We start from the raw sequence: 14211 nt of genomic DNA, 5'->3' as shown, positions 1-14211 counted from the left end.
GGATGAAGGGTGGAGAGAAACCCGGCGTCGGCATTAGCCTACTCTTTACAAAAGGCACCAAGGGGTCCGCAGTTTAAGGTCCCATCCGACGGACGGTGTACTCACTCAAAGTGACCTCCACAAAGCACCTCAAGTAGGGATCGAGATACCACTGAAAAATATTCAACACCGCCGGGATTTGAACCCACGCCCTCAGGGTGGGAAGCCAGTATGTTAGCCCCCGCACCATCTCGATCCCCCGACTTCAGAGATGGTCTCAGTTAACAAATATATTAATCAGAAATATTTCTTGGGCAAGAGAGATTACTTCCAAATAAATCTTGACAAATTTGTCCTAGATATTTCCAAAACTGAGTTCCTTTATTGAAAATGGTGGCACATGTTCTAAGGTAATTACCATGCAGTTCCTAATGGGGCAATACCATTTTGTATTGGGTAAAGAAAGTATCCACTCAACCTGGACTATTCTTTTTTCATTTATGGTGCTCGCAGAAGTCTGCTTGCAAATTCTGAAAATCAATGAAATGCAAGTTGAGGCATCAATTACAAAGCAGGAAATCTCACTGAAAATGCCAGTAAGAGTAAATGTGAAGTTACCAAAGCAGTACAGGTATTAAAGGTCAGTTCAGCCTTTGGGAGGCTTAAAGAGATTGTACCTCTAACTCCAGTCTTGAATCATTCTGAAAGGTCTCTGAATGATTTGAAAAGATGGCTCTAAAGCTGATCCATGTTCATGGGCTGAATGTAATTCTATTTAGTCTTACAATAATAGATTGAACAGAAATATGTTCAGCTTAATGTTTGGGAATAATGGTATTCCTTCTATTGCTGATTTAGTGAGTGCAGTTGATTTTTTTCTGACTTAGTCCATATTTTTATGATCATCATGATTAATTGGCTCAATTATTTGGAGAAGACACTGGTAATTCCTGATTTTAATTATGCACTCCAAAATAATACAGAAAGAAACAAGAGAAGTTGGAGAGGTTCACACCTTGACTTAATTACAAATCGGGACATCCTTCAAGATCTGAATCACAGAAGGTTAATTTAGTTTGCAGCATTTTTGATGATACCACTTTGACTGCTTTGAAGTTCTCAGGGACTATTGAATTTAAAAAAAACCATAAAAACAGTAATCATCCCAGAGGTCAGCTTGGTTGGCGATGGTAGAGTTCACCTAGTACTAAGCCTGATGGCATGTGAAATTCACACATCAGGGTAGGGAGGCAAGTTCCTTTCCCTGAGCCAGTTATGGTTTTCCAGGAAATATTGAATTTATGGAGGTGATATCCTGATGCTGAAATATTGTAAATATCAAAACCCCTGTGCATGGAGTGCTTCAGAGGTGTATCCTTTTAAAGAAAATGACAGTTGCCTGTTTCTGTTTTCCTAGGATTTTCTCATTGCCGGATGTTAGGAGAAATTCCAGTCTTACATAATTTGGGCTGACAAAAGACATCATATTTATCTTTCCAAAAAGAAATTACTGGAGGTCCTCAAGTTTTCAATGACTGATCTCAGAGCTGATTATGATTTGACAAGAAAGCTCCAAACAGATAATGTACAAAAGTGCTTTGCGGCCCATTGGCAACTTTCTGGGGTAAATGGAATGCTTCTTTTGTTTAAATCCAAGAGGCTGAACAAAATAAAGGTTAAATGTCTCCTTGACCCATGTCATGTTAGATATGGACTTATCAATCTAATTTGCAAATTGGAGTGCTAGACGTGGGAGTGCATTGGTTTCACACTACTCACTCAATTGTTAGCAAATGCAACAACCATTTAAATGTGAATGGAGATGTCAGCACATCATCTCTATCTAAATACTGTTCTCAGATCTCTAATCCTGAGCCCACAGATGATAGTAAAAACTAAGGCAATTATGAAACTTGAAATGTGTACTGTTTAATCAATTGAATTTAGTATACAATTCATTTGATAGAAAAATACTTATGATGTTCAACCCCTCATAAGCTCCCTAGTTTTAGCATGCTGAGTTGCCATCTTGACTTAACCGCATTTACTAAAACGTACCTGATTCCATCAATATATACCTCCAGAATGTCAGTAAGCTCTAATGTACTACAGAAAAAATTTGCAATTTATTTCATGCTTAGGTAACTTCCTATTCCTACCTTATTTATATTATTTCCAGGAATAGGATCCTGACCAAATGCCACCATTATTATTTGCCATTGCTACCTTCTTTGTTCTGGCTTGGCACCTAATGATAGATTTGTTCAGTTAGAGGTTTGTAGAAAAATAATACTTCCTGGGCACACCTCCAGCTGATGAGTAAGTTCAAGCTTGAAAAGGTTAGGTTTCAAGTTTTATAAATTAGTTCAGAGTGAATAAAAACCACTTGGCTGAATGGTAATACACTGCATAAGTGGTGGCTAACTGATTTTCATATTGAACACTGGTTTTTTGGGGATAGGATAATTTCTGTTGGTCATTTTTCCCTTATTATTATTTGATATTAGTCACTTCTACTATTTGTTTCTAAATTAAGGGAAAATAGTTGTATTGAGGTACATACAGAGGTCTAAAACTGCTTTATGTCTCTATCAAAGATATGGTGTGAAAATTATTGTCTTGGCTTCTTCCCTCTCACTATGACAACAATCAGACCAGAGGCAATACATGTAGGACCACTGACAGTAAAAAATAACATTGCCTAATTGTATGTCATTGTCCACTCCACATTGTTTGCATCCAATCAGGAAGTGACTGATCACAAGAAATATGCTCTCCAATCCGGTCATTGCCAGCCAGCCTCTTTCTTGCCATGTGATGGACACCAGCAGACCAAGCTATTGATTAAACCATGAAGAGCAAAGAAATCTTTACATTCCATTCAATGAACCTTTCCCAGTTTTGTTTTAAATGGTGGAATCTATATTTTTGTGGTGAGATTCTGCATTTTTGACAAAAATAACTGTCGTCTCTCACGACTGATTCCATGGCTTCTCCTTTGATTCAAGGCAAACCAAGAACATTAATCCTGAAGATTACACTATTATAACTATTGGCAAGGATAAAAAAAATTACATTGGTAACTATACAGTTTAATTATTTATACAAAAAAATTTAACATGCGACCAGAAAATAGGATAATTCTAAAAAATTTCAATTGAGTCAGGAGATAAAATAAAAGAACCAAATTAACTGACAAAATTTGATGATACTATGGCTACTGAGCACTAAATCTGCAGCAGTAACTCTCAGCTTTGCATTTGTTGGCCAATTTATACAGATGTGTTTACCCGAATCACCATTTGCCACATATACCCCTTGTTTTAAGTTTACTGATGAAGCAGATTTAATACATTACAGTACACATCCCTTCCGCTAACCATTTCCCAAACATTAATTGAAACCTGAATTGCATAATTATTCCCTTCCTCATGTCTTGAATTAATCTCGCTCCAGCCCATTTCATTGTAGCCTGCATTCACCGTGTACCGTTCCCCTCTCCCAACCTTCACTCTTGCCCTTACAAGCACCATCCACATTTGAACAGTACAATTTCAGCCACTTCAAAGTCGTCTACTATTGATGAGGGGTGTGAATACCTCAGGGCCACAAAGCATTCATGCTTTTTACATTTACCAATTTTTTGCCTTGTGATTGTCTTCTAATAATTTTAGTTAGCTTACTCTGTCAAGGTGTATTCATATTTTAAAAATTATAATTCATTAACGGATCCAGAAATATTTTTGCTACTTATTTATACCCAAAAAGCGGATTCCCTATCACGTCTTGAAATGCGACCTCGTCATGCGATTACGTCTAATTCCCAATATCTTCTCTCGGCATGCAGTCAAGACAACCTCAGTGCAAAGATCGGCTGGCTGACAATCAGAAGAAGTGGGAATAAAGAAGCGAGCGTCGTAATCCGATGGTGCGCCATCACAATTTTCGGCACTCCGTGCTCCACACAGCCCTTCGGAAGTTCCATGCGATCGCCGCCTCGACGACCTCGTTGGCTCGGAAATAGTCGGTGGCGACCACGTTGGCGTAGTGGCCCCACGTGCCGCCGAACCACTCACTCACGTTGCGGTTGACGGCGTCGGCCATCTTGCGCAGTCCGCCCGGCCCGTCGCTGATGATGTCCCATGCATTGGGGGTCAGCTCGGCCATTGCCGACCACACGCTGGACGGCGGCGCCCCCAGGACCGCCGTCAGGTACGCGCGGAGGTCCTCTGTGGAGCGCACGTTACCCCACTTCTGCGTCACCTCCTTCCAGATTATGCTGCCCCCGCGACCCTGACGGGAATGGAAAATTATATATATAGCTCAAGTGGTTAAGAGCATCCGCCCGGCAAGTGGAAAGATCCGGTGTTCGAGTCCCGGTCAAGGAAATATTTTTACTCTTGTGATCCGTTCGATTCCGCCTTCCCCACCTCTATTGTGTTCGTCCTTTATGTGTGTTCCTATCCCTTTTCCTTATATCTGTTTCTATATATATTCGAAACAACGCTCATCGGCAACGCACATGAATATAAAAACATTGATTAAGACATTTAAGCAAAGAAAGAACACACACACATGTAGTTTTGACGTTTCGAGGGCATGGCCGTCATCATCAGAATGCCTTTCTCGGCAGAAGAGCGGCGAGGATGTGTGTGGTGGGTGGTGGGGGGAGGAGGCAAGGGATGAATAGGAAACGGAGAAGGGGATGTGTAAGTGGCTATTGGATGGATTCAGTGGGATAACTTCAGCCAGGGAGGTTTAAATTAATGGAGTACCCAGATATGCGCCGTCTCGCGGGTTCTCACTTCTATGCTACTTGCAGATTTGAGAAGGGTTTCAATTACCGAAACAGAGAAGAAGTCATCGAAAGATTGGTCGTGGGAAGCGGTGCACTGAGACTGGTTTCGCGGCAAAGCTTAGCGTCCCCCCCACGGACTCCACGTGGTCGGATCCCACTCCGACCAAAAGGAGCGGCGCGGGTAATTCAATTGCATTACTTTTGGGACGCACCCTGTAAGAGGGAGGGGTTCAGGAGTGATCGACAGGATTGGGAGTCGACGGGAACAGAACGAATCCTGCACCCATTATCACCCATGATTTTCAAAGTAAATGAAGAGAAAATGGCATGGGAAGAACTGGAGATTTGAGTGAAATCAGGAGGGCAATAGATGTAATTATCTAGATTAGTTGAGATCAAGCTTTATGGAACCAGTCAGCCAAAGAATCGCAATAAGTGGTGAGTTAATTACAGAAATGGAGTGATTTAAATTAGATGAGGATCATTCGTAAGAAAATGGAGATAGTGAGATTCTGGAGTTTAAGCCGGATTGTGACATTTGAGAGCCTACGCTAGAGTAGATGGGACAGTTTATACGAGGGTTGCTATTAATATTCTGAGCCTAATAATAAAAAGGCAGTAATTTATTGTTGAAAATGGCTTTTTTATTCTTCGAAGTATTCTCCATGATAATCAATCCACTTTTGCATGCGCTTGAAGCAATTTTCGTAACCCTATTTCCACTCCGATTGAGGTACCTCCAAAACATGGTTTTGGATGCAAAAAACGTTGGCCACGCAATTTTTTCTTGATAAACGAGAATGAAAAGAAGTCATTTGGTGCTAAATCAGGGCTTTACGGAGGATGACCCATCTATTCGACGTTTAACGCGATGAATGAGAAATTGAGGATAAGGGCCGTGAACATGGGCCAGGTGAATGAAAGATCGTTATTGTTAGAAATACGAGCAGATACGGTCAATCTATTGGATAATGCAGGTGTATACGTATGTTGGCACGCGACCATATTGAGGATATATTGGATTATGTATGCTATATGAATGCGAATCGTCATGCAACGTGACCCGAACACGGACAACAAGCATGTAGTGGTGAAGATGCTAAGAACCCTGCCAAGCGGAGGGACAACTGCCGGCGTCTTCCAACAGCCTGATGTTCGCCCATCTGCAATCGTGGTACATGCGTATGTAGCGGCTGACCACGCCAAGATACTGCTTCTGGTTTGCTCCACGGCTAAAGATCAAATATCTATGGTATCTCATTCAGTAGACGGCAACATAATGTAGCTCTGAAATATGGGGTGCAGCCATTGATGTTAACCAACTCCGGAGCCGAGCTGCTCACGTCTGGGTCCAAAACTGTCTGCTTCCGTTAATACGTACGCCATCCGAGACCTCCCAGTCACCTGCTCCAAGAGGATATGAATCAACCTGGGCATCCCTGTATTCTGTGTAGCCTTAAAGAAGTGCGCCTTCTTTCTGCTCATCATCCGGCAAGAGGCGGCGTTATAAGCGCTCTGCTACTTAGGCTACTCTGGTACTCGTGTTGCGAAACAATGTCAAGGACCCCCAAACAAGAATTTGGCACACATCAGATCATTTGCAACAGTGGTTCCCCGAGCCGATATGAACCAAGGAAATGCATTGTGCTGCAACAGCGGCCGAAATCACTCCGCATTTCAACGGGAGAGGGAAGCCAAGCTTGCTGTCATAGATAGGACGAAAGGTCCTCGTCCCGACTCCGGTCAATCCGGCGTTCACAATCCCTATTGCGCCTTCCCCTACCAAATTGCGGCCAGGCGGTATTTCCACCAATCTCGAGTCTATTTCAGGCCACCACGGGGACGACAGTCAACCTCCGGATACCCTAGGCCGGAAACGTCGCGTTCAAGAAGCGCCTCAGCCTAGAACTGCACCTCCATCAGCAGCAGCACCCTCCACCGACCCCTAGGTTGCTCTGTCAGCTATTATCGAGGCACTCTTCCAACTCCCGGGACAAACTCGGGTGATCGTGCAACTACGTTCCATAATAGTTCATACACCTAGACCTTCGATATTCGTCGCCATAGTCACCTGGAATGAAGCTGACGTCCTGAGAAATACAATTTCTGAGCTCCTCATTCTAAATTACATATAACGGAATGACTTCCACAACGTAATTAAATATCAGACTTCTTGAGGATGTGCTAACTCCAAGAGGGAAAAACGCGTGAAAAGTTAAGCAAGAAGATGTAAATTGTGAATGTAATTTTTAGTTTTTGACATCCATAAAATAGAGCGTTTCGCATGCCAGTATTATTTTGAGTTTCATCATTTTTTCGATTCACCATAGTATACACTACGACGGTAATACCTATCCTTCTCACATTATTTCACTTATTCCCAATTTCTCACAGGTCCCAATCAGAATAACCGATTAGTTTAACAAAATAGAATGTAAGATTCAATTCATGATTCTATATTGGTTTTGGAGATATTCATTTAAAAATGAATTAATGATTATTGTAGAGACACAACTGATACGGGGGATTACGATCGTGCGGTGGCTAATAAACGAGCTTCCCACCCCGAGGACCCGGTTTCGAATCCCGGCGGTGTCACAATATTTCTGTGGCATCCATTCCGATTCCTACTTGGGAGTGCACTTTGTGGAGAGCACTTATAGTGGGAGTCAGCGTCCAGCGAATGGAACATTGAAATGGTATATCCATGGGCGTATTTCGTTAATGGAAAACATGAGCGCCAATACTGGGCTTTTCTCTCCGCCATTTACTTGTTCCCTGAACATCCTATGCCAACAAAATTACTCAACTATTCCCAATGGGGCAAATGACCTCACCTACTGGTAACCTCTCCCTAACAACTACTGTAATCAATGATACCACCTACCCAGCATTGGTTCCCACGATTTTTTGATTTAATTTCAAAATTTTAAAATTTGTCAACATCAAGTAGACGTCTATTTCCGACTGTTCTCATTAATACTCAAACTAACTTTCAAATATCTTTTTCCTTGGGATAATTTTAAATTAACGCAGACTGCCACATCGATGGACGTTCTTTTGGAGATAAGGTATCATCGGATTTCAGATAACATCGAAACACAAAGACAAAGAAATACAGAAGAAATTCCCCTACCTTTGAACATTAACGCTTGGAGCGATGAAAAAGAAATTCCTATAAATGCATGAATGAAGGTATTTTTGTTGTAGCGCAAAACTTCCCCATGAAAGTTTCTCCACGGCGTAAGTTCACATTCATCAGTTTGGCATCAGCAGTTTCGCCACCGGCCCCAGAGTGATTTGCGGGGACTAGACCAGTCCACTCTAGCTGGCTGGACGCTTTGATTCAGACGAATTAACTTCCACTTGGAGACACCTCCAGGACAGGAGGCGGAACTGTCGTTAATAATGCCAACTTTTGACGAGCGGATACCCAGAAGTGGAACAAGAGCTCCCTCATAACGCCGCGGTTATTTTCAGAACAGAACCATTCATGGGTTCGAGAAAATATTCTATTTTTTTACATAATACGGATTTCTACGCAACTATCAATCGCGGCTTAAGTGATCCATTACTTTGCGTTTACAAAAATGATTTTTCCATGCTTTAATAGGTGAACGAATATGCCTCAGTTTTTCAGAATTATTTTTAATAAATAAGCCCTAAAATGCATTTAAATTATTAAAATGCCTCCGGCTTGGTTGCTACAAGATAAGACTGAAAAGTAATTCCTGTCGAATCTATTATCGTAACTTCAAAATTACTTACTGGTTCATATAGATTTCTTACGCCCCAAGCATCAAATTGTTTCATCCCATTTCCTTCCGGATACCTTGTCGCACCACGCCCAATCAGATCAGCAACTTTTGGTTTTTTATGCTGTCCTTTATTTTTAGAACACTTGCTCCGAAATTCTCCAAATAAACGTTTCTATGAGCCAGGTGACTGGCTAGAAGCGGCACCGTCATCAGTACTCCCAGAACGGAGTTTCCAGCTCCCATCTCCTCATCTAAGTTTGAAATCACAGTTTTACCATGATTCACTCGGCTCACCTCTATATTTTTACAACTTAACCTTGTAATTTCCCTGGTTTAATCGAGGATGGGACTGATTACGTGTTTCCTAATTTTACAATGTAATCTTTTATGTGCGATTCGAGTGTGTCTAAGTTAGTTCGTCCTTTATTGTGGCAATATATTATATCTTACAGAGATGTGTTGTTGAATACAAAAGCAAATTGTTAACTACATTACGTAAAAATAAATTTCCAATAAATTCAACTGACTGACTTTTATCAAAAAAAGAGTTATGAATTGTTCTTTTCTAAAATAGCCTGGATATAAAAATGAAAATATACATTTTGTGAGTCGTACACAATCATTTTTCCCATCAAAAATGCCGTAGAACGTGAACAAGATTTGGGCCTAGGAATACCATATAGCGAAATGGAGAAAGTACCTAGGGAAATGAAATCGAAAAATTTGTAGTCTTAGTTAATATACCCGTGGTATTAATAAAGAGTTTAGGGGAAAGTGAAATGAAGAATTCTTCACCCATTGTAACTAACTTACAATTTAACGGCAGAGTCTGTTTACTTTTTGAAGTCCAACATATTCTGTATGTGATATGTGACGTGTTTTTCTTGAAAAAAATCAGGAAAACCCTAAATCGAGAGAGGATTGTATGGATCCATTTCAGGTCGTTGTTTATGTTAGTAACAAAAAAGATCGCGGATATACAGGATGTTTCCCATTGTGACACCCTCGTTTTTAAGGTGCCCATTTCAAGTTCCTCGAAGGCGCCCACCACTCTCCCTCCGCCTTTCCTCACCTTCCCCTCGGCCTCCGCGATCTCCTGCGCCTTCTCCCTGGCGTCGCTGTTGTCGTAACCGATTATGAGCCGCCGGTCCTCCTTCCAGAAGGTGTTGAGCGGCGTGTCCCACCACATACCACCCATGGACACGTTTGCCGCATACGGCCCCAACTCGCGGCCCAGGAAGGCCATGAGGCGCACGTGGGCGGCGAGGCCGTCGTCGGAGCCTGAGAAGCCGACGGGGAACTCCTGCACGTCGAAGATGACGATCTCTTTGGTTGACGAGAGGAACTCTTTGACCGAGTCCAGCACCACTTTCAGCTTCCGGATCTTGACGATGCCGTGGTTGACCCAGAACACGTCTTCGTCGGGCACGTCCCCGGGGTCGACCTGCACCCACGTGCCGTTGTCCAACCGCCTGACGGAGGGCGGGTAATAGCCCACCCGGATGTCCAGGTAGCGACAGCCGAATATCAGCTGGTGGAGAATGCTCTCTTCCTGGGTGTAGGTGTACTTGGTCAGCCGGTCTCCCTCACCTTCCCACGGGTTGACGGAGGAGAGAATTTCAGATTTCAATTTTCAAAAAACTGACCGATTTAATTCATTTATTGTACACATCTTATACCCAGACACTCAAATATTAAAAAGTTTGAGGTGCAATACATAAATACACCCAAACCACTGTTATAAACACGAAGATTTTACAAATGATCATAGGTCTAACCTCACGCCATAAGAATGATATTCATTGGCACCGGGATAAAGGAAGCCCGTTTCTTATTCCCTGGGGCGCCTGCGGTTTCCCAGGAAGATATGCTGCTACCAGAAAAATCGAGCACCTTGGGTGAAGCTGAGGTTGTTCGCATACAACCTGATTCAGGACTTCCCAGTTTGTAGTCTAGTGCTTTACACTCTATACTACGGCCTTATTTAGCTTTAAATCTATAAATACCCTTTCTGACTTGCAAACAAGTATGTCTGGTCCTTGGATAAACGCGTCTGCGTCAGTTTCCTTTTTTACCTAACATTATACAATACGTAACCTAATATCTCATCTCATAGATCCTATCTGTTTCCTTCCGTTTCCCTTGAGTCTATCCTGGGTCATTTAATTATATTTCTGATGTAGCTTAAATATAGAGAGCGGATAACTCCTTTCTAATACCAAAATGATCTTTCAACCCTCTGTACAACCCACCAATTAAACCTTTCCTTTGCAAACTTAAGTTGCAACTTATAAGTCCTCGCATTGCGTCGTCCACCGCGCTTTTGCGCCAAACTAGTTTCCCGCCCCAGTTTACTATTAAACTCATTGAACTTCCTTCTATCTTATTCTGTTTACATTATCCCGTTTTTAGTCTCATGTATCATACTACTCCCTATTATCTTTGGTTTTCCTTCCTCATCGTACTCGTTGATGCCTCGACATAGCATTTTCACCACCATCTTAATTTTTTATCCTTTCGAATTTGAAGTTGCGCATCTTTTGTACGAAATTATGACTTGAATGCGCATTCGCTCCTGGGAAAATACGAATTGATTACGCTCTTCCTGAACCTGTGCCTAACTATAACAGCCTCTTGTCTCTCTGAAAACCCTGGTGTTTTCCACGCATAACTATGCCTATCGCATTGATTGAGGCAAGATTTCATTTCGATTAACCCCTTTGTACTCTATTTTTTTCTCCCCGCTCTCTTTTCTCACTCCTGAGCCATAGTCTATAGTCGCTTACTCTAAGTTCACTTTGCATATTCCTCCCACTTTGTTCTTTATCATTGCTACCGCTCGCTTGCTCTTTTCCCCATCCACTGTGCTCTATCTATCAAATAACGCTCCAGCAATTCCCTCTGTCTTTCAGTCACACCACGCATAGCCCTAAAATATCTTTTATTTCTTCTCACCATCTCCCGTTATGTATATCCTAATTTCCTTGTCGTCAACATATTCCTAACGTTTCAAACTTCTAATTTGAACTGCTTCGGTCTTCTTCTGGTTATTTTTCTATGCTGCTGCTTTCGGTTACCCTTTGCTGAGATTTCGCGTGGTAACAAATGCGGAGGCCCTGCCTCCTCCGCTACCCGGCGAGACACGGGAGCCCATGGAGAGAGTTCCGTAGTTTCGAGGACCCATTTTCTTAAATGGTTCCGTAATATTATCAGTGATGAGTTATTGAAATGGTTTCTCACGTCGTTTTTTGCTGTGTTTTCAACATGTCAACATCACTGAATTGCTCTCCACACTGAAGCGGTGTCTTTTCAGCCACCTCGCGGAGGAACACTTGCTGCGCGGATTACCTTTCGCCTGGCTCCTTCCTCACGACCTATTTGGCGTGGGTTCTACGCTACCCCGAGCAAATACCATTGTTCCCGCCAGTATAGCTCTAGACATCAAACGCACAAATGTACCCCACCATTAAGGCATTCGTTCATGGATTGGTACTTTGGTAGATTATCCCACCAAGGTAAATCAATAGAAAAACATACCAACACTTCAGGTACTAGTTCTTCCCCACAGAGATACATAATCATCAAAATATCAGAAGTAAAAACTCCTACATTTTGAATTAAAAAAGCTAAATTTAAGGGAAAATGTTCAATGAAGTGAAATATAAGGTCATTCACAAGTGTGGCGATGGTATTTAAACTTAGAAACACAACATAAAGAGACACTCACAGTTTTGGTTTTTGAATACATGTATGTCAGTAGCACAACTACCTTTCTCAACAAAAGGAGGAAAACTAAGGATGTGGGTGATAGGCATGACGGGTAGGACAAAGGTAGAACGGGGGGAGAGAGGGAGGGGTTGAGTGATCGGCAGGGGTGGGAGTCGACGGGAAGGAGAAGGGTGTACCTCCTAGTGGGCGGGGTTCAGACCGGCGGCAGAGCCGACTTCCATGAGCCACACACATGCCACCTACAGGGTATTGAGTTTAAGCGGTGTGACTAAAGGAGTAAGGGAGGTAATAATAAAGACGATGAAACAATTTTTGAATGAAATACATATTATGGAGGGAGGCATTTTTTTATTAATGTACCCTGCAAGCCACCGCCAGGGTGCGTGGCAGGGGGTGTGCACACACCAGACTAATATTTACCCGAACATGACCCTACCGAGGCCGGACAATGTTATTATGATATCTTATCGTTCGTGGAAATAATGACTTCTTAAATTTATCTGTTCTACACTTAATTTCTCTAATTTTATTGACATGATCTCTCCTACTGTAGTACGATGAGGGTAATAATACATTTCAAACATGACTGCTAAGGAGATGCCCTTCCAATGTATGCAAGAGCTTCAATCAGTAATTTAACCTTCGCCCCGTGAGTGATTCAATGATCAATATTTAGACATTGGTAGAGAGGATAATGCGGAATGAGGGTATTTGAATGAGGCACGGTGATTGTTGATGCAGATGTTGAGGGGTTTGGTGCACTACTCAAGTTAGGAGGACAGACAGAGTTTGCAGCTTTGAGGTTGCTAGATTATATTGCGGGAAGTGCATGAGGGAGTACCGTAGAATGGGAGAGAATTGTTAAGCTGAGAGGGGAGGCAAGGAGTAGTAAAGATGGGATATGTTTTACATTTAAATCTCTTGTATTGGGACTCGTGCGGCTTTGTGAATGGCGGAGAATTTGAATAAGCTTAAATGGATTTCATTAAGTCGGATAAATTGGCGCATCGTTTGAAAGTAAAAGAGGGATATTTACTTGATATTGTTATGGCTTTGGGTTTTGGTTTGCCAGAATGAGGCTTTTGCGTAAATCATTTGCCCTGCTCTCCATCCTATTATAGATAATTCCGAGAATCACATTATCTGCGTGCGAAATCAAAGTGACTGCTCTATAGTCCTCACATCTGGTGCCTTGCCTTTTCTTGGATTAACAAATTAAACTGACCTGACGAAGACATCCGGGCAAATTCCTCTCTTATAAATGCTACGAGTCAGCCCATAAATACCCTTCCTCCTACCTTTTCCTAAACCTTTAGGATGGGTACCGCGCGTGCTCACTGTGTATAAAAACGCATTCTGACGACACTTTCCATTCAGCGCTCGGCGCGCTTCATGAAAAACAAGAGAAAAAAATGATGTTCTTCAATGGATGAAACGTTAGATTCCCCATTACACACCAGAGTCGAGAGAATTCTAGCAGTGGATAGTGACACGTTCTTTAGACCCGAAGAAGTTGAAGAACTTGCCAGCGGCTGTAAAGGTCTTTGGTTTTTATAATCTGAAATGGATTCTGTCAATCGTCTATCTTGAAAAAGGTAGAGTAATAATTGGGGAGTGCTATTAGAACCTTCAAATGAAACTGTACAAAAACACTTGTGAAATCAGAGCCGGCTTACCGAGGAAAAAAATCGCTTTCCATCAGGACAATGCACCTGCCCACAAAAATGCTTGGCGATGGGAAAATTGAGTGATTTGCGCTCATATGAAGTGGTGGAATATCCACCCTGTTCCCCGGATTCGGCTCCCTCGGAATCCCGCCACTTCCGAAACGTCAAAAGTTTCCTCACTGGTCGGCATTTTCGTCTAATCAAGAAGCGATTGCGACTATAGACGCGTACTTTGCAGCACTTCCGTAAGAAGAACACTAAAGAAAGAGTATAATGGCAC

General features: G+C 42.3%; 1 protein-coding gene across 2 annotated transcripts in view; it reads right to left on the bottom strand.

Annotated features, from left to right (window-relative positions):
* Positions 1–808: 808 nt before the first annotated feature.
* LOC139687716 (PI-PLC X domain-containing protein 1-like) overlaps positions 809–14211 on the bottom strand; it is a 31098-nt gene continuing 17695 nt past the window's right edge. For both annotated transcript variants that reach the window (XM_071584974.1, XM_071584975.1), the window contains 2 exons: positions 9608–10125; positions 809–4272 (listed from right to left, as the gene is read on the bottom strand). In XM_071584974.1, the coding sequence (XP_071441075.1) occupies positions 3916–4272; positions 9608–10125 (875 nt within the window). In that variant the 3' untranslated portion in view covers positions 809–3915. The remainder of the gene's footprint in view (positions 4273–9607; positions 10126–14211) is intronic.

This window comes from Hetaerina americana, unplaced genomic scaffold (assembly GCF_022747635.1).
Source record: "Hetaerina americana unplaced genomic scaffold, ioHetAmer1.1.p SCAF_2, whole genome shotgun sequence".
In the NCBI taxonomy this organism is placed as follows: domain Eukaryota; kingdom Metazoa; phylum Arthropoda; class Insecta; order Odonata; family Calopterygidae; genus Hetaerina; species Hetaerina americana.
The sequence above is the reverse complement of the archived record's forward strand: the minus strand, read 5'-3'. Positions and strand labels throughout refer to the sequence as shown.